The 21094-nt window shown below is 50.0% G+C and overlaps 1 protein-coding gene across 3 annotated transcripts in view; it reads right to left on the minus strand.

Annotated features, from left to right (window-relative positions):
* The window catches only part of Dscaml1 (DS cell adhesion molecule like 1), a 335803-nt gene that overhangs the window by 302254 nt on the left and 12455 nt on the right, over positions 1–21094 (minus strand). For 2 of the 3 annotated variants that reach the window (XM_028866435.2, XM_028866438.1), the window contains exons 2-3: positions 16748–17065; positions 13655–13801 (exon numbers count right to left, since the gene is read on the minus strand). In XM_028866435.2, coding sequence (XP_028722268.1) covers positions 13655–13801; positions 16748–17065 — 465 coding nt within the window. The remainder of the gene's footprint in view (positions 1–13654; positions 13802–16747; positions 17066–21094) is intronic. The other variant, XM_028866436.2, reaches the window with a different exon arrangement.

Genomic DNA, 21094 nt, shown 5'->3' on the forward strand with positions numbered 1-21094 from the left:
AGATAGCATGTGACTGTAAGAAGAAACTATGCGAAGGAGAAAGGGATGAGGAAGAAAACGTGAAGAGGTCACGCCTGAATACCTGGCCTCTAGTGTGAGTTCTCAGTCTAGCCCCAGCCTCACCCCACAGACCCCAACCTGCGCATGCTCAGACTAAGGCTTGAGAGCTGGACATCTGGCTCTTAGACTGAGGCCCAATGGCATCCTGGGGACTAGAGTCCAGACCTGAGGCCTGTTTCCTGAAGTACTCTGTTCACCTCCTGCAGATGGTCCAGCCCTGCAGAGGACCTTGGAGCCTAGTGCCAGGTAGCCCCAAAGGAATGTCTTGTGAGATGAGATGCCCTCAGAAGCATAGGTCCCAGAAGGACAAAGTGGGTGCACTAGTGTGTGCCCTGCCCCCTCCCTTCCTTTAAATATTCAGAATTAGTCTGAATAAAGCAGTTCTTACAAGAACCGTCACACAGCAAGGGCTGGGTGCTTTATCCTATCTCCAAATCCCACACAACCCCTAACCGCCTCCTCTCCCACCCTGCTGCTACTCCCTGGCATCATGGAAGGCATCTCCCCGAGTCTCAGTCATCCTTCTAAAAAATAAAAAAATATCAAATGAGGTCAGATAGCCTAAAAGGGCCTTGAGAAGGTGAACTCAGTGAGTAGAAAGAAAGCTGTCGTGTGACTGTTTTCCTTAGCTAGCTGTGGTCTGCGGGCTGCCCAAGCACATCTTCATAAATCATGGGCTCCCAGCATAAGGAAACAGATGAGATGTCCTGGGAAACATGAGGTCCCATCTAAGCCTGTAGGGGTCTCGCTCCAAGCACAGAAGTTGTCCCTCTCAGGGAACCAGACAGGGACAGTAGTTGTCAGGTCTGTGTGTGCTTACCTGCAAATAAAGGGACTGGCTTCTACGCTCTGCAGACTCAGGGTGGGAATCAAATTCAATGCATACCGAAGTACGGTGTAGGCTCTAAGAGCACAATCAGACCTAGCTTATTACCAAAGGCTAAGTGTCTTGAGACCAAATGTGTCAGACTTGTATACGTACAGTGAGGGGTCTCCAGGATGAGAACCAAGTCTAACTACTAAAATCACTTCCGTTTCAAGCACACCTTGTGTCCACAACCTGAAGGTAATCTCACATAGTGTTTTCTAGTGTGACTGTCTTTTGTTGAGACCCATAAAGGAGACCAGGTGCGGAATTTTCTACTTGTGACATCCAAGTTGGTTGTCGTTTAGCAATTTCCTCAGAACTGAAGCATTCCTTCTTTAGATTCAGGAAACGGAGGGAAGTTCATGAAACCCATGAGGTTCAGGAAGTTCAGAGAGCAAAAAGACTTGGAAGGCCCCTCCTGGAAATTACCCAGGCAGTGAAGAGCTGCTCTGGAGAGGAGGCTCTGCAGTGAAGCAGCCTGGGAGCGGCCTGGAAGCTCCAGGGATACAACTCTTTAGAGTCATCACCCATGCTGGGGTCGCTTTTGGGTGACACAGCTTGGCTTTGAGTCACCTGCACTCTTGTAAATAACCCCATAAACTCATCGACACACTAGACTTGGGTGGACTCTTCCCTTTGGTCCTGTCACTGATGGAGTGATGGACGTTTGTTCATGAAAAGTCAGACAACATTGCTTCAGATTTGGGGATTATTTCAGAGTTCTGGTTTTTGGATTAGGAACGCTATGGATTATGGGACCAAGAAGGGGACTAGACCATGATGGGAGTGTGGAATGTGGGAGAAAGATTGATCCATGTTCCACCTCCCCAAGGTTGCCTAGCAATAATCTCTGGGAAACTCAAAGGCAGACATGGACTCCAGTGCCTCAGGCTGAGGACCATCTCCCTTTTCTTGGAAATACCATTGAATATTCCCTACCCGACTCCAAATCTTCAATGGCTCTCCATTGTCCTTTAATTACACATGGCTCATGCAGCATCAATCACTCCCACCACTGATCACTCCTGAGCTCCAGTCAATCCAGACTGTTCCCTAAGCATGGGCCATGCTTTAGGGATCCCCAAGAATTTACTTCTGTGGTCTCCTTTACCTGGAGCCCAACTGTGATGGTGTGTGTGTGTGTGTGTGTGTGTGTGTGTGTGTGTGGTGTCTGTCTGTCTGTCTGTGTCTGTGTAGACACTTGTGTTCTTGAAAGCTCCCAGGTGACTATACAGTTGACATCTGGCAGGTCTACAACTCTAGCTGACATCTGGCAGGTCTACATCTCTCTCCTGCAGGGAATCAGCCTATCCTGTGGATGTATTCTCAGGACTCTTGGGAAAGGCACCTTATCTAAGCATTAGAGATGTCTCCCTACCTCTGGACCAGAGAAATTGATGTCATTTACACCTTCATCATACACTGCCTTGGGTTGGGGACACCAGTGTCCTGAGCTCATCTTGTTTGTCAGACATTGAGACCCTCAAAAACAGAAGTAGTGCTCCCTGTTCATGCTCATTCCTCGGCCCACCATTCCATGCCTCAAAGGCCCCATTAAATAAGGAACCAAAGCTACCCAGAAAATTTAGAACATTTAAAAATGAAGAGGGGATGGGAACTGCCCTCTTTGTTTTGAGAAGAGGCGAGACCTAATCCTCCCAGCCCCTAGCTTGTGAGGTGTACGCCAAGAGGGATGCTCCAAGACGCCGTTTGCCATGAGAGGAAACCACGGTGTCTCCCTCAGGTCTCTGCTCTGGGAACTGCTCAAGTTCCAGGCAGGTGACAAAGTATAAAGCAATGTGTGTGTGAATGCTCACACATACATATTCAGTATGAACAAATTATATTGTGCATACTATTTATATATGTGCTTACATATCTATTTTGAGTTTCTTGGGTGTGTGGGAAGAGGAATTCCCCCACCCCAATCCCTTGGGGTCCTCAAGCAAAGACCCCTGGGAATCACTGTCTGCATAACACAGCATCTTGTACACAGGAAGTGCTCAAAAAACATTTGCTAGCTTAAATAATGAACTAAAAATTCAGTCAGCTGGGGTTGCTTATGCCAGCATATGGGAAGGAACTGACTCAGTGTATGGTACCACACAGCTACAGCCTGCTATGTCCAGTCACATCTCCAGGGAGGCCTCTACAACCAGCTTCCTTAGAAGATGCCTTCTAGTGGGATGCTCTGGAACATTCTAGATTCTAGAGTGATAGTTCTCAACCTTCCTAATGCTGTGACACTTTAATACAGCTCTGCATGATGTGGTGACCCCCAGCCATAAAATTATTACATTGCTACTCCATAACTGTAGTTTTGCTACTATTATGGATTGTAATATAAATATTGTTAAAGACAGAGGTTTGCCAAAAGGGTTGAGACCCTGTCTAGAGGCAAGCTTTTCCCTATTCTGTATCTTACTCAGGGAGACTTTAGCCATGTGCTTTCAGGAGGAAAACATTTGCTTCACAAAGTCTCAGACAGCCAAAAAGACTGCTGGGAAAGTCAACTCACTCTGTATCGAGTTGGCACCGAAATACCAAGGCAGAACTCACAGCCTCAGAGCCCATGCCTGCTCCACCACCATCCTCATGGACCTCATTTCACCCGTTTCAGCCTCCTCAGCTGTTTTCTCGGCTCACTCCGACTCTGACAGATTCTATGCCCCTGAAGGCATGGGTATGAGACAATACTCTCAGCCCCAAGCCTCTGTAACCCTGCAGTTCATGAAGGGGAGGAGCCTCAGACGGGAGAGAAACATATCTCTAGCTTAGAGGCCTTGGTCAAAGCACTGTACCCCTCCTCTTCTCGAGTGCACAGCATTCTGCTTAAAGGCAGGTGATAGGGTTTGAATACAAACCCTCCTGGGTTTGAACTCCTAGCCCCCAGCTAGTGGTGCTGTTGAGGGAGGATGTGCACTTTCCAGAGGTAGACCCTAGCTGGAGGACGTGGATCATAGGGATGGGGTGCGTGGATGGGAGTGTACGGACAGGGGTGGGGTGGGGTCTTTGAGGTTTATAGCTCTGCCTTGCTTCCTATCTTCTCTCTGTTTTCTGCTCTCTGAAGATGTGAGCAAGCAGCCTCCTGCTCCCGTCACTGCCACTGCCTGGATCCACTCCTGCCAACACGCTTCCCCTTCCCCCATGCTCTCTACCTTCATACTGAGAACCCAAACAAACCCCCCCCCACCTCTCCTAAGCTGCTTTCCACAGGTTACAGCAATGAGAAGGGTAACTAATGCAGAGGAGGCTTGCAGACAGCTTTGTGGGTCCCAGTGCCCAGTCGGATGCCCGGTGGCCACCAGCACAGGAGCACATGCCAGGGAGCTCTGCCACACCATCGGGCTGTCTCGGCACCCTTTTGCTTGTAGCCCTGAAGGCCACATGAGCCCCTGTAAATAGGTCCTTGTCCACCTGTTCTCACTCTATGTTCACACTTCTGTGTTCATTCTTCACGATCCAACAGATTCGTTGAACAGGCAGAGAAAACGAAGCCTGGGGTAGAAGAGCGGCGGGACTGTGAGGCCTGCCCAAGGGTGTGCCACCAGGAGGTGCTCCACTGGACTCTGGTTTTGAAGCCTTCACCCCAGGAACTCCTGAGGTTTCACCTAAGCACTTGCCCAAACTCCCTGGGACTCCAGCTGTGGTCCAAGGGCTTGGGACATGTCTGCCTAGCAGTGGGAGGAGCCAACCTTCTGCATACAAAATGTCTATATGTAGAGAGCAGATCTGCACACAAAAAGGTCATAAATATGGAAAATGGATTTCCCCTACACAGAAAAAGGTAGGTGATTTCTCATCCTCAAAACAGAAGACTGTGCTAAGCGTGGTGATGCACGCCTTTAACTCTAACACTTGGGAGTCAGAGGGAGGCGGATCTCTGTGAGTTTGAGGCCAGCCTTGTCTACAGAGAGAGCTCCAGGCCACCCAGAGCCATACAAAGAAACCCTGTCTTGAAAAAAAAATAAAAACAAAACAAACAAGCAAATAAAACCTGGTGACTTCGAAGCTCCTACAAGGCTAAAGGGCTTGCCCAGCCATGTATAGAAAGTGAGGAACAAGGCCAGAGTCAGACCCTAGTCCCTGAACCCTAACGGTACATTCTTTGTCATATAGCTTCATCCCATCAGAGACTCCAAACAAGCCCTGCTGATGCACAGGAGCAGTGACTTCATCCTAGCCATGGTAGAGACAGGCAGCACTGTGCGCTTTCTCTCGAACCCGCTCCTTTTCCTGCCCAGACCAGAGAGCCAGCCACGGCCCTGGCTAAACCTTCTTCTACTTATCAGACAAAATTTTCTAAGTGCCTACTGTGTACTAATACACAACCTCACAGATGCTGACCCCCACCCTCAGTCCAGCCCACCCATCTTCAGCACTTACAACCTAGGCACCCTCTCCACGTGGCGGTGGCTGTGGCTGTGGCCACGGCCGTGGTTCTCACTATGGCAGAGACAGCTTATGGATATGCCACAGAGTTCAAAATCACAGGCTTGGCAGGAAGTGGCATCTATACATAGCTCCGCCATTCTGCAAGCACCGTTGGCTCCTTCTGAATAAACGCTACCCTATATTAAATGCCAGGATTCGGCAAGCAACGCTGCCTGTTTGCAATGCGATTGAGAACTGAAGGTAAGATTGATTCTGATGTGAGCACTAGCAAAGCAAATGGGTTTTTGAAAACCCTATAATTTCCCCGCAACCCTTGACTTCACTAAACACACATTTTTAGACTGCAGCACAGTTAGGTAGGCATTAAACAAAAATGAGGTGGTCTAATGATGATTTATGTATAGGATAACCTTCTATAAAGAATTCTGCTCTGATTTCAGGGTAACTTACAGAGGTGCCAACTTAACCAAACAATGCTGCTCGTTCTGTGTCCACTGTCGCAGCATGATCCCGGGGCAGGGCGTTTGCCTACAACTGCCTTAAATCTGCTGAAATTCACCCAGTGGGTGCTCTGGAAATGCAGCGCCTGCCATGAACTAAGTGGAAAAGCAAAACACGACACATGCACACACCGCCAGAGGCACCTGTGAACACAGACATTTCTGCTTGACTGGGGAGCGAGGCTGATGGCTCTGGAACCAACCAACTGGCGAATGACTACAGAACAGGCTGCCTGCTGGGACATTGGAAGGAATCCCGGGGAGCCAGACAGGCGCTGAGCCTCCAGAGCTCCTGGGATAAAAGCTGCAAAACCAAAGTCCAGGTGAGCTCCTCCTGGTGGCATGACTTTGGGAAGGCCTCACAGCCCCACCCCAAGCTTTGGTTCACCGTGCCATGAGTGCCTTGAATCTGAGTGTCACACAGATGTGCTTGAGAGGAATCAAGGATAGGATACCGGCGAACAGGCTTGGTTTCTGCACCGAGAGCGGTGCAGAAAAAAGGCAGCGCCCAACACAGATGGTGAGGGAGCCTGAGACAGAAGTCCTACTGTGCTGGTTGAAGAGACCCTATCTGCGGTCTGGGGCAGGGGGCTGACCTCCATGTGTCTCAGACCCTTGACATTGGAATGTGGGTAGTAAGGGAACCTGCTAGGTAGAATGCATGTGGAGAGGAAATGACAAGATCCAGGAAGAGTGCATATTATAGGAGAGTGTGAATGCTGGTCACTGTCCATCTACTTCTTCCTATCCATTGTTATTATTGTGGTCATCCTTCATTGTGGGCCACTGGACCAGGGAGAGGGTGCCTTCGTGGCTCCTGCTCACTTCTCTTTTATCTCTGACTTGCAAAGTGTGTTGAATATAAGGGCTTTCTTTTGTTTTTGTTTTTGAGACAGCATCTCATGCAGCCAAGGCTGGTCTTAAACTCCCGATCCTTCCCTCTCCACCTCTCAAATGCCGTGGAATGTGTCCTCATGCCTGGTGTTTGACAAAACTGTTTAAGGACGTCAGGAGACAGGACATCCTCTCTGCACTTGAGCAAAGAAGCGAGGACTGCTTGAGTCCAGTGTTCCTTTCTTCACCAAAGCACAGAGAAACAGAAGGGGTCAGCCGTCTTTCCTCTAGGTAGCTAAAGGAAACAATGATTGCTGGCAACCCCTAGACAACCTTAAAGTCACTGTCACGAGGACAGAGTTTGGGGTCCAGGAACAAGAGTTTCAGGTTTTGCTTGGTGGAAGCTGTGTGCTCTGGAGCAAATGGCCGTGTCTCTCTGTTAACATTTTCTTGAAATCTGCAAATGGAGGTGTTTCCCTCATGAACTCACCAGGAGAATGAAACGAGATGACCTGTAATAACTGGACCAGGACCCTGCAGACATGTAGTTTGATATGCATTCATTTTCTTCCCTTTGATTTCTCCTCTCACCGCACAAGTCCCTCAACCCAGCTATGCATCCTCATAAGCAAAGCGGGCACAATAACAATCGTGGAGCAAACAGCGTGTTGAGAGGGAGCACTTATCCCGGAGCTAGGGCCTGAGCACACAGAGCGGACAGGGCCAGAGAAGAGCTGATGTTCACTGTGCCTCACCCCTTCAATGTTCTCAGGTTTGCATCACGTGACTGCCAAGCGCCAGCCAGTCAGAGACGCGCAACCCCACACATATCCAGGCATCCGGTTTTCCTCACGCTGACCAGATATGATCATAGACTATCTAAGTTAAAAAAAAAAAAAACCAAACCAAAACAGGATCCTGGTCATCTGTCCGTGTCTTTGTAACTTTCTCAAGATTGACAGACTCTCCTCTGGGCACATCCGGCTGAGGCCACCCATTTGCTGTGCAGCCTTAGGACTGTCACTTACCCCTCCGAGGGTCAGTGCAATGGCAGATTGCTGACCACCTCCCCTGAGCATCAGAGCAAAGGGGCTGGGTGAAGACACCTCCTAGAGGGTACCACACCCCTGTAGGAGGGATGACACAGGTTCTAGAACACCATTAATAACCCAAGACAGGAACTGCTAAAGCTAGGAGAGGATGTGGAAGAGCCTCCCTGGGAAGAGGCCAGTCAAGGTGATGATCAAATCCGGTCTTGGCAGTAATCAGAACAGAGTGGTATTTGAAAATGCTTTGGAGGATGGGTAGAGTTTAGACAAAGAAAGAGGGACGCTCGTATAAATAAATAAGTAAAATCCCCCATGAGTGATTAAAACTGTGTGCCCTAAACATGTGCAGCCAAGAAACTGGCCTGAGGCGGAGGTCTAGGTCTGAGTCTCACACCAGTCACCGAGAAGGCTCAACTCTGTGACCTAGGGGCCTTTCCAACCCTGACGGTCTGTAATCCCAGGAGCTCACTTGTAGCCTATTTGTGGCCACTTAAAGGTTTCCTGGGACCACCATCCCTTTCGTGTTTGTGCCCAACCTCACCCCGCCTTCTAACTTAGAGCAGACACACAGGATTGAAGAAGCCTTCAGGTCAGCATGTATGAAATGTAATTCATAAAACAAATCTGCATTCCAGAGCCAAAGCCAGCTTACATGTGTTTACGGCATTGGGATCGTCCATCCCTAGGCATCAGAGCTGAGGCAGGCGGGCAGTGTTCAGGTCCTGGGTCAGGGCTCAGTTCTCTATGTCTCCTACTAGAACCAAGAGCTGGTGTCCCCTACAGCCTTCATGTAAGAATGGTTATCCTGTCCACTGGTCTCCAAGTCAGAAATCTGCTCTCTGCCAGAAAGGCCAGAGCCCCTCACTGCACACACAGCCAGATGCTTCTGTCCCCAGGCAAGTGCAGGAGCCAGGGACAAGCTCTCCCTTCTGGGTTGAAGTCCAAGGACAGAATAGATGACTTCTCTTGGGGAACCAGCTCTAGAGAGTCAGCAGGAAGCAAAATAAGTCAGAAGACCGCCCCCCAATCCAGGCCACAGTCCAATCAGCCATGTGGCCATGAGGAAGATGATTAACTTCCCTGGGCCTCTATATCGTCATTTATAAATGGGGGGTGATCTGTCTTAAAAGGTAATTGTGAGGATTAGAGAGAGAATACGTGATATTCCTAACCCCAAAAGAGGGCACCATACATGATAGACATTACCCTTAATCTCGTTATCTTTATCACTCTGTTGCAATGTTATGCTGGTCTCGGGGATAAAACGATGGGAAAAGAATATCACACGTCCTCCAGTGCAGACAGAAATAATGGGAACGGAGCCAAAGGAGCTGTAATATCTGCTGCATGCTTGTGGTATAGGCCCATGGAAGGGAATACATGGGCTCCAAGTTCTAGGAGAAAGGAGGAGCAGGGTCTTGACAGGAAGAGGACATGAGTAGATAAGTTAGGCCAGGAAAACAGCAGAGACAAAAAGGAGAGAGGTGTGGAAGTCCATGGAAAACCTTGGGACCCTCTAGTCTGAGAACAGTCACTAGAAGGGTTCAGAAATCTGGTGAGGGGACTAGACTGCCCTGTGGGCAAAGGTGGGTACCAGGGCAAAGCACTGTCGGATGAGAACCCTTGAGGCAAGAGTCTTTTCAGAGAGATCCCCTCCCCAGTAGATCCCCTTTGTCCCTGCTTATCCCCTCCCCCAAGATGCAGAGTCCCTGATGCACCCCCACGCTGGACCAAGGCCCACTGACAGCCTAGCATCCAAGAGCCCCAATCCACACTAACAAGGCAGCTCAGCCAGGCTCATCTTCCAGGGCAGCAGGGGATACATCTGGCTGGCATCTGAGCTGTGTCCAAAACTCCCCACTGGGGCTAAGAAAGCCAGTCAGGATGCTGGGGAAGAGCATGCTGGGAAACTCCCACAAGGAGCCTGCATCGATATAATCAGGTCTGGTGGAAATTAAAAGCTATTAGGAACAGGGCCGGATTTATCTTTATATCCAATAACATGCATTGTAATGGTGATCATGCAGATGCGAAATTAAACCACATCTTGGCTTCACTGAAGGCCTTAATTCTGATCTATGTTTGTACACCGCCCTTAGTCCACTTCTACCCATCCTGCCCACTCTGAAGAGATGGTTTCACCCCCTCTTCCTACACAAACACACTCTCTCTTCTCTCTCTCTCTCTCTCTCTCTCTCTCTCTCTCTCTCTCTCTCTCTCTCTCTCTCTCACACACACACACACACACACACACACACACACACACACACACCACACCACACCACACCACACGATAGGTACTCTAGGAGGGATGTTGGAGTAGGAGTCTGGCAGGTCCAAGACTTGACTCACACTTTCAGGAGGCCAGACTGAAGCCCAGCAAGCAGCTGAAGGCAGGAGAGGTTGGGAGGCAAGTGGAGACAGAGGCAATGGCTGAGGTGTCTTCCTAGCTTCTCCCCGCTCTGAGAAATCATAACAAAAAGCTGGATAGGGCTTTGGTGGCCAGCTCCAAGACAGCATGGCTAGCCAGGAGGGGCAGCCTGTGAGCACATACTCAACTCCCAGAGCTTGTTTAAATACCAGACTCTGCCAGAAAGAGGCACAGGAGGCCTTGCTCTCATTCTGTAGCCAACAGGCCCTTCCTCCCCTGCAGGGTACATGCTTTTCCCAAGGAGGCTGCTTTCCGAGACCTTGACGGGTCCACCCCAGCATCCTGGTTTTCCTTTGGCTTTCCAGCACCTTCTCCTTCTGGCCCTGAAGTGTCGAACATTAGAGACTAGCCCCATGGACACAGAGATCAAACCCAGGTCCCCTGCTCCAGATGCTGAAACTGCTGCATTCCTCCTCTGCTTTCGGACCAGATTATCGCCTTCTCCATGGTAAGAAGCAGCATCCTGCTACTACAAAACACCTACCTAAATGTGTGGACTGTGTGCACATTGGGCACATGTGAACATTTTAAGTATAAAATAGGGCTTGTGTGGCATGTGTCCCCAATCTTTGGTCCTCACCTACAGAGACCAGATGCAGCCAAGCCCCACCGTTTCCAGTTCCCCTGGGTTTCCCCAGGGGGGATATTAGTTAGACTCAGTGTATTGGGAAGACTGTCTCTGGGTCTAACAAATAGCTAGAGAAGGATCTAGAATGATTATGGCTGGGGCTAGAAGGCTAGGCAGGAGAGGAAAATTCTCCAAGACCAAAGGAAAGAAAGGCGGTCTACCAAAGTTTAACACAGTCCTGCAGATTAGCATCAAGGCCACTTCTTTGGTAATTATGCCCTTTGGGGCTACCAGCCTGGTCCTGACATCAAAGACAGCCAGCTCTGAAGCTCCAACTACAAGGGGTGCCTGGGGGAGTTTGCCGCCTCCAGCTCCTGGGCACATAAACTAGTGAACCTTCCCTCCCCACCTGCTCTGCTCTGGCTACCCAGTACACACCAGCTTGTCCTCATGTCCCCATCTGTCCAGATTGCCTCCCAGAATCCCTCAGAATTCTCAAGCAACCATTCCTTCCTCACTGGACACTGAGTGAGCCCTCGCTGTAGTGAGCTCAGAGGGCAATGTGTTAGGAGTCGAGGATGTATGTATAAAAACAACACTGATCTCATTCCTAGGAGACCCACTCTGGGAATGAGATACAAGGTCAGCTGCACTGTAGAAATACACACACCACACCAGGAACCTCTGGAAATAATGAAGGACACTGACTTCCATCTAAACAGTGGCAGCTACAACCCAGCACACCCTCAGAATGTCAGACAACATTCTGAACATTGCATATTTGTATTTCAACCCTATAAACCCATTCTACAGTTGTAGGAAGTGAAGCCCCATGAATGGAGACAACTCACCCAGCTGTTAAGCAATGGGGTGAGCTTCCATCCCAGGCAGTCTGGCCCCAGATTCTAGGTTCATAATCACTACCTACGTTTGGTTCCACCAAACCATCCCTTTAAAAACCAACATAGAGTATGTTCCCCCAAAGGTCTCACTTCCTATAGCACACATTTAAAGTTCCATGGTACTCAGAGAAACTGGGCACATTTGTGTACACGCAGGGGAAGCACAAGGTTGGGGAAAATCCTGCTTCGGTTTGTGCCTCATCTGAGTACTCGGCATGTGATCTGGAAGAAATTGAGTTCCTTCTTTGAGCCTAGGTTTTTTCCTCTGTAAGTGGAAAGGGGAAAACACTCTTCTGGGCTTTCTGTGAGGCTAAAATATGATGTATGGAGGTGTCTTAGCCCAGTGCCAGGAAAATAGCAAGTACTCAAAAAGTTTTAATAACATAATTATTATTTTAATGGACATAATGTTTCATCCATAAACCCAAGTGTATAAGAAATACTACATTTCCTTAAGGTCTTTAAATGTCTAAAACCCAACTTTGCTAGAAATACAGGAACCCCGGTATCCATCATTTCTGAGGCTTCCACAGGGATGTGCCAGCATCCATCAGCCTGTGCTCCCCACTTAAATAATGCTTTTTAGATATTTGGCTGTGTTTGCCATGTCTCATTTGGGACCTGAGTCCCACCCAGCCTTGTAGGGCTCCCGCAGATACTCCTAGGAGGTCCAAGTACTTTTTCTATAGGTGCTCACAGTACCATTTGCAGGCCTGGACTCCTTATCTCTCTTTTGTCTCTCTCTCTCTCTCTCTCTCTCTCTCTCTCTCTCTCTCTCTCTCTCTCTCTCTCTCTCTCTCTCGGGCTCTCCTTCTAGACAGCTCCATTAACTTATAGTTTCACAAAAAGGGGAGAAGGCATCTGTAGGTAGTGTTGAGTCTGCCTTGCTATCACCAGGCTGCTAACCTGTCTGGTACTGAGAGATCTTTTGGCCTGGCCATCTGTTTGGAACTGAGAGAGGGGAAGTAGTGAGAACAAGGCACATGTTCTTTTTTTTTTAAAGCACCCCATGCTAGCTACAAATGTGTGAGCATAGGTCCCACCTGGCTGTACCCTAGAACCATCCAAAGAGCATTGGTCAGTGCTGAGACCCAGGCCAGATCCTGGATGATTTGGATTCAGCCAACCCGAACACTGCTCTTTCAAAGGTGTTGCTCACATCTCAGGATGCAGGGAGCTTAGCAAGATGAAGAATCCTGCTCTATAACAGGTTCCTATCGAGGCTTGTCATCCTCAACTAACTCTGAAGATCATGGGTCATTTCAGACAACTGGCTGGGAACCTTGGTGCCAACAGGCTGCTTGAAGAGCACTGGTCAGGATGCTCCACTTTACAGGAAGACCAGACGAGTTCTTCCTGTAAAGACAACCCTTCAAAGAAGAAGAGAAATGGAGCTCATGTGGTGTAGGGGAAAAAGGGGTCAGGGTGGGGTGGGGTTTTTTTGTTTGTTTTGGTTTGGTTTTTTTGGAGCCTTGAAGGTTGAATAAACATTTAAGAGGTCCTTTTGTGAGTTTCCAAGACCTGTTTACTGTTGGAGGGAAAATCCTTCCCAGGTGAAAATGAACCAATGAGGGGTTTCCAAGACTAACTACAACACAGTATTGCTATATTTCCGATGTCAGTCACTGAAGAGTCTTAGGACATTCCAGCCAACTCACAGGAGTCCTGTGTGCACACTTAGACCTGGTTCCCCAAATATCCAGCCTCATTACCCTAGTTACACACAGAGTACAAAATGTACCCTGTCTCTCCTACCACCCTTCACGGGTGACATTGTTGAAGGCTCTCATAAGTCAGGGCAAGTTCAAGGGGAGCCCCATCTGTGGGACCACTGTAGATAGCACAGGCTGAGCTCAGCACATGGACTTTACCATCCCCCACAGAGATGATCAGATGGACACCAAAGACGCTCATTTGCCAAAACTCCATAGCGCAGTAACAGATCAGCCCCTAAAGCCATCGTCACGAACTTGTTCAGTTCATAGACCAGTTCAGGCACCATCCACCACCTGGGCAGCTCTGCCAGCCACCACCCATAATTCCTTACCTGGAGTGATGGAGACTGTGTCTTTCTCCCAGGACACGACACTAACATATTCCTGCACTGAAGAGGGGATGAGGCACTTAAAGACGGCCACGTTGCCACGCATTGACCTTTGATCCTCCACCCGGACGGTGTAGGGTTCCCTGAAAACTGTGGGAGATTGAAAGAGGAGTGTCACAAGGTCATGGTGGTGGGGAAAGGGGGCAGCAAGTGGGTTCAGCACGCTCACCATCATTTGCCAAAATAAAACCCAGATTATATGAGCTAACGAGGAAGCGGGGCTATTCCAATGCATACTGGGAAATGTAGTTCAGATACTGAGCACTTCGTGGGATTGGTGGTACCCACTGGGCAGTAGAAGAGAATAACTGAAACAGGGGTTGTCTCAGACACAGAAACAGTCCCCATGTCTCTACTACCCTCCGGCCTCTTGTTGCTTCTGTCCTAGTCCAGCTTTGGTCCTGATTTTAGGACCACTTTGTCCCCCTAGAGTCCACTCCTGCCTGCTCCCAGCCTTGTGCTCATCTTTCACAAGGTGTCGTCTACAGCCACTCATGTGTCACATCCTGCAGGTGGACTGACCCTACCTTAAAGGTTGGATGAAGAGCTCTGCCTACCCCCTGTCTTCCTCAGTTTGGCCTTGGCCAGGGGCTCACTTCTTCCTTCCATGCCCTCCTCTGACAAGCAGAGCTTGACAGTCCAGAGCCCCCACTGCCTACGGACCTTGTCCCCAGCAGACACCTGGGCAACATGCCCTTCTCCTCTCCTTGCCACGGTTGCCAGGGCGACACCTAGGGCCCTGGCATCCTCCCCGCAAGCAGAGCACCTGCAGCCTCTCTGGCATTGTCAAGAGCCTCTTTAATTGGTTACGTTTCCAGTGGACCTGGCCCTCCCTAGGCCTTCGTCTTTCTTCTTCTCCAGGCAAGAGGAAAGGAGGGGATGGGAGGGAAGAAAGGGGAGACACTGGCCGTCAGGCTCTGGTCCAGCCCTGCCATGGGTCTGGCGGCATTGCCTCCATCCAGTCTCACAAAGGGGCCTGAAGGAGCTGAACCCCGAGGATGCTGGAGTAGTGGAGGTCAAGGGCAAGTTGTGTTGCAATGCAGACCCTGGGGGTCCTGGGGAGGCCACCGAGGTGGACATAAGCGTATCAGACAAGCAGGCCCTGCTCCTCCTCTGAGCAGCATGGGGATGCTGGATGCAGGTGAGTTAACCTTTGAGCCTCAATTTCCTCATCTGTGGAGCAGCACAGAAAAGGGCAGGCATGGGGGAAATAGTTCTTTGACTTGGCCTCATCATCAGTAAGAAACCTTGTGTAGACTTACAGTGAAGACCCATTCTAACTCAAGGAGGAGAGTGTAACTGGTAACGTGACGGCCTTTCCCAGGGATCCTGGCTATGGAGGCTAGAACTGGACTTAACCCCAGGCTTCAAGGCTCCCAGTTCAGTATTTGGGGTTGTATTAGGGGCCAAACAACACAGGAGAGACACCTGCAGGAGCATGGGAGGGAACCCTTGCCTCAGCAGCATGGCCAACAGTTGACCCCAGGCCACCGAAGGGCATGGGTGGCAGGACTCACCCCTCATCCCCCCCACAGCTCTGGGCCTAGACACTTGCAGCCTTGTTCTTGTGAGAGAGGCTTTGTGGTGGGAGGTTGGAGTCCAGGAGCTCATCCTGAAGGGCCTATCACTAGACTTGCCCACCAGGGCCTGGCCAGCACAGCTGTAGGACAGATGGCACTCTGGAGCTACACCGTAGGCTCCTCTTGCACCCACATTCCCTTGTAAGGAAACCACTGCCCACCCTTGGGTGCCGTCCTGCTATCTGAGGCACTTCCTATCTGGATCGGAAGTATAGTATGTTGTGATGTCCTAGTTAAAAAGAGCCGATCAAAGCCACTCACTCACTTCCAGGCCTGACCCACAGAGATCACCCCTGCTTCTCTGCCTCCACAGAGATTCAGATCTTTCACTGCTAAGGCTTTTCATCCTGAATTGTACTTAAATGACAGTTCCCTGAGCTGTGCAGCCCTCAAATGCCCACCAACAGCAGGATGGGATGGACAAACAGCGTGCGGCCTCTTTACACGGTGAAATACTATACATCAGTGATAATGAGTGACCTTCCACCACACACAAAACAGTGAGGATAAATTCCATGGGAATAGTGAGCTGAAGACTCCAGAAAAGGCAGAATGTGAGCCTCCATTTCTGTAAAGCACAGACAAGGCAAAACATCCAAATTATTCCAAGTCTGGAGAGTGACTGTCCTGAGGAGAACAGAGACCACAGATAGAAAGAGCAAGACTTCCCAAGTGCTGTGGGTGTAGTTCTGTGCTGGGAATTAGTTGAAACTTATGGAAATTGCTTCAATTACATACGACTATCTGCACTTTTCTTGATATAGTTCAGGAAAAGGAGTTGTCTTAGTTAGGATTTCTATTGCTGCAACAAAACACCATGACCAAACACAAATTGAGGAGGAAAGGTTTATTCGGCTTACACTTCCACATTGCTGTTCATCACTGAAGGAAGTCAGGACAGGAACTCAAACAGGGCAGGATCCTGGAGACAGGAGCTGATGCAGAGGCCATGGAGGGGTGCTGCTTACTGTCTCATTCCCCATGGCTTGCTCAGCCTGCTTTCTTATAGAACGCAGGACCACCAGCCCAGGGATGGCACCGCCCACCAAGGGCTGGGTCCTCCCCATTGATCACTAATTGTGAAAATGCCTTACAGCTGGATCTCAACGGAGGCGCCTTCCTCTCTGATGACTCTAGCTTGTGTCAAGTTGACACACAAAATCAGCCAGCACAGGTTTCAGAAAACGAAACTCCAGCAACAGTTTCCCGTTTCAGTGGGGAACACTGTCTCACTTAACTCACGGGCAGTGAGTGCTGTGTGAGGTAGATACTCACTTTGCATGTGTCCAGGCACCACAGTAGATGGCCAAGCTGTCCCCAAGTAAATGTTTCTTCTAAGCTCTCACGCACACACCACATACACACCCTCACAATGCCAGCCCGCCGCCGCCCGCCCCATTCTGTGTTCGGGCCCCACAGGGAGCCCCCATCAAGGTGCCCGTGTCTGGTCCCTCACCTGCTTTGATGCGAATGTTAGGGCTCCGGATCTTGCCGGCTGCATTCTCCGCAGTGCAGAAATAGTCATTGTCGTGTATAAAGCTATTGAAGGCGGAGGGGGAGAAGGGGTAGAGCTGCAGAGTCCCGTTGGCATGCACGTGCCGGATGTGCGGCACATCGTAGATGTCGTCCCCTGTGGCCAGGTACCATCGAAGAGCCGCGCTCGGGGAGCCCGCGGCCGGGCAGGGCACCACCACACCCACAGAGCTGGAGAAGGTTACCTGCTGCAGCGAGTCATTTACAAAGTAGAGGCTGGTGCCAACATCCTCAGGGCGGGCTGCAGGGGAGGCAAGGAGAGAGCTTCGGTTAGGGTCTGCTGCAGAGACGTGCGCGGAAGCCTTGCAGGCTGGCACTGACTCATCCAGCCTTCAAGTGCCAGCCAGTCAATAAGCACTCGCTGAGGACGAATTATTTACCAGGCCACGGCAAAGAAGAGGAAGGACACTTCCTGCTTTGTAGATGTCTCTTGGTTAGTTGGTTCAGGAATGACAAGAGTCAAACGTCTCATTTACTGTGCTGAACCAAGTCCATGGAGAGAGGCTGCCGCGAACCCTGGTGCCTGAAGGGTCCAACGTCACCGCCTACTGTGGCAGTACACACAGCAGGAGAGACGCTGAGATACCTAGGTCCGTACTTACTCAGCGCCTAGTCTTTTCAGCCTGGCTTCCAGCCATTTCTTTAACTCACTTGTGCAGCTCCAAAGGGAGATAGATGGCTTCTCTCCTCCCCACGCCCTTCCTCTCTCTTTCTCTGTTCTAAAATGTTTTTTATTTCATTTTATGTATACAAGGTGTTTTTTTTTTTTTTTTTTGCCTGTATGTGTGTATATGTGTACCACATGCATGTGTGGTATTCACAGAGGTCAGAGGGGCATCAATTCTCCTGGTACTAGAGTTATCATGTAGGTTCTGGGAAATGAACCTGGATCCTTGGAAAGAACAAGTGCTTCTAAACCATTGAGCCATTTCTCCAGCCCCTAGGCTGCAGGTCACAGGGAAAGGACCTCACAATCACTGCCTGAGGAGAACAGGTGGAGCAGGTGGGGTGCTAGCCTGGGGAATGGAAGGCAGTGGGAGTCCATGAGGGCTACCTTGGGTCCCTAAAGGTCACCAGTGCATGTTCCAGATGACCTTTCGGGATCTGAAACAAGAGGCCCAGCCTTGGTCTTGACTGCCTGCAGAAGTCCCTGCTCGTACATCACCATGCCTTCCCTTCTTCACTGGACAGTAAGCAGGGTGGCCAAGCCTGGGAAGACCCCTTCCATCCCTGATACTCTTCCAAACCCCAGTCCCATAGAGAAACATTCTCAGGGCTACCTGGCAGGAAGGGCAGTGTCTGTTCCTCCCATTCCAGCATCAGACCTTGGAACCTCCTGCTCCTGCCCGGTTGTAGGAATTGGGGGGAGCCTCCTTTCCTACTCAGGGGCCTTCCCCCTTTAAGGAGGCCAACCCAATGGAGGAGAGAACCTGGCCCCCTACTCTCCTGTGTGTGTGTGGGGGAAGCCAGTTCCTCTCCACCAGAAGATGAAAGAGTAAGCAACGGGCTGCTGCTTGTTTAAAGAACGTTGCGGGGGACCCAACTTGACCTCAATTTCCACAACTTTATGGGGAGGGGGAGAGCCCACATCCGGACGGACTGTATTAATATTCTTGCCTTAACTCGGAGCAGAGCCTCTAGGGAGAATATACCAGGCAGGTCGTTGAGGAAGGCCATTAAGCCTCATTGGCCAGAGCAATTCACATCATCTCATAAAAAGCCGTGATGAAGCCATTAGCAGCTGTGCTGGGGGAAAAAAAAAACATCGTGGGCTCCTGGCTACAGTGTCAGGGCATCCTCTTAGCAGAAAATGCATTTGCTGTCCCCACCAGGCCCTGGACCCTCAGCAGCTGAAAGGCTCTGGGGGAGGCAGCATTTCTTGGTAATATCCTCACACTGCCTCCTCTGGAATAGTCCATGACTGAGTGTGTCTGCTCAGGGAGACCCTCAGAAGCTCTGGTAGCAGGCCTGTTCTCTGTGGCTGGAGTGATCACAAGATCAGGCCATTTTACAAGTTAAGCAGAGGCTCAGTGAGACTTCTCAGTGTGCCCGGGGGTGGGACTCCATGCTCACCTTCTGAGAGGCCCTCCTGGCCAAGATGCATTCAACAAATAATTGGCATTGTCGGGTCTATGGCCTCGTGGCCTCCTCCCAATGGCCTAGAACTGGGCGACCATTATCAGCCTGATCTACAAAAGGAGGAGATTGAGATGCTCCCTTGTCTTCCTCAAGACTCAATCAACCAGTAAGTGGGATCTCTGGGATGCCCACCCAGCATTTGACGCAGCATTGCTTTCTTAATAGGCAATGTGTGGCTGTAATATGATCAATGCAATGAAAAGAGAGGCTTCCTCAAACACAACCAGGCCACACTGACCCCTCTCTCTCCCTCCCTCCTCCCCAGCTCTCTCCCTCCTTCTTTCCCCCCCTCCACCTCTCCTGGCAGTGGTCCTAGTAGACTCTGGACATGCCAGCAGTCCTTAGCTTAGCTTTAGCGATCAGGGACACCCCTGAGCTTACCGAATTACTTAGCTATCCCTACCATGTCAGATTCATGACTCTGAGGAGCGAAACTATACCAAGACGTGGAATGAGTCTCCAACTGTGCCTGTCAAATAAACACAGGGAAACTGAGAAAGTTCTCCGACAAAAAGGAATCCAGGAAGTGTTCACTTCATGGGAGAGGGCTCCCAAATCTTTATTGTAAAGGTCTGAGGAAGAGACTGAAGTTGGACAGAGCCATTGGTGTTGACAAGAGCCACCCAATAATGACAGTAGTCATTGGCTTCACTGTCAGCTGTGAGCCACACTTTGGCTGGGCCCACTGGGGTCATCATATTTCTGTCAGTAGTAGGTAGCTATTGTCCTTCATCTTAACTTGCTAAAGTGAATTGTCAGTATTATTATTATTATTATTATTATTATTATTATTATTATTTCCATTTTACAGATAAAGAAATTAAGACTGAGAAGCTAACCGACTTATCTAAATTGACACAACATGGCCAGAGTCAGAACAGAAGCCTCCCTGTCACCAGAAGCAGAAGACAGACCTACTTGCTCTGCTGAATCATCAAGCTGAAGACAATCAAACCACAGAAACCTGGCTTTCCAGGCCTTGGAAGCCCTGCCTACCCTCTCTCTGCCCCAGCCACACCCAAACGCACATTCCTACCTCCTCCACTAGCAATCCCTTCCCCTCTCCTTGCCTCCGAGAACAGCCCTTCCTGCTCCCACCAGGGGCATCAACCACAATGACAGCAGCCCTCCTGCACTTGGAGGCCTTGGCTCTTCTCAGAGCCAAGGACACAAGGTTCCCAGCAACTACAAATGGGTAGATTTAATTGATGAATTGACTGGGATTGTCCAGCCACCTGTCAGGGCTGATGAAACAGCAGATTTATAGCAAAAGACGAGTAGCCTCATATTTCTCCCACTCCAGGATGCGAGCTGCTGTCTTCAGAGTGTGGGGGAGCTGGGGAGGATTAGACACACCATTCATTTCTGCTTATGGTTCTGACAGTGCATTGCCATCATGAAACATCACCCTCAGGTGTAAAACAATAGCATTTTGCACTTAGGTTGGGTTCATATTTTACCTTCACAAGGCACCTGTCACCTCAAAATGCAGAAGCCCTTAAATAAACATTAATTTAGCCTCACCCTGTCTGCCAACGGAAGGGAGTGGACAGATCCATGAGAGGGAAACTGAGGCACGGCCAACCAGGTATCTAGATTTCTTGCCACATGAAGAATGAAAAATCTGGGCAAATCAGCTGGTGAATAGACGTGGAGGCAATGGTTCGGAAGGGGGGTAGCAGGTGTCCTGGGTCCCAGTCTGACCCCAGGGAGTCTAGTGTGACCTGTTCAGGACTTCCTCTCCTGCTCCAGCTCCTGTTGAGATCTACAGAGCAGTGATGTGCAAAGGAGCAAGGAGATGGGGCACTACAGAGTCCTGGATACAGTCTGGCAGGACTGCCTGTCTTCTGGAGGCTCATCACCTGCTGTGTGACTTTATGTAAGTGGCTTAGCCTTTCTGGGCCACATTGTACTCATATCCAAAAGAAGCAGGGTGCGGTGGAGCAGAAGAAGTCCCCTCGTGGGGCTGCTGAGCCTAATGGAGGGCAAAAACCTCAACTCCCCTAATGAGGATGTGTGGGTGGGAGGTCCCGACTCTCCTGGAGGTTCCAGGCTGCCTAAAATGATCAGGACGCAGCTCTCCAGAATCCAAACCCATTTCCTCATAGCTGACTCCTTCTCCTTCTCAGCC

The sequence above is a fragment of the Peromyscus leucopus genome, chromosome 7 (assembly GCF_004664715.2).
Source record: "Peromyscus leucopus breed LL Stock chromosome 7, UCI_PerLeu_2.1, whole genome shotgun sequence".
Classification (NCBI taxonomy): domain Eukaryota; kingdom Metazoa; phylum Chordata; class Mammalia; order Rodentia; family Cricetidae; genus Peromyscus; species Peromyscus leucopus.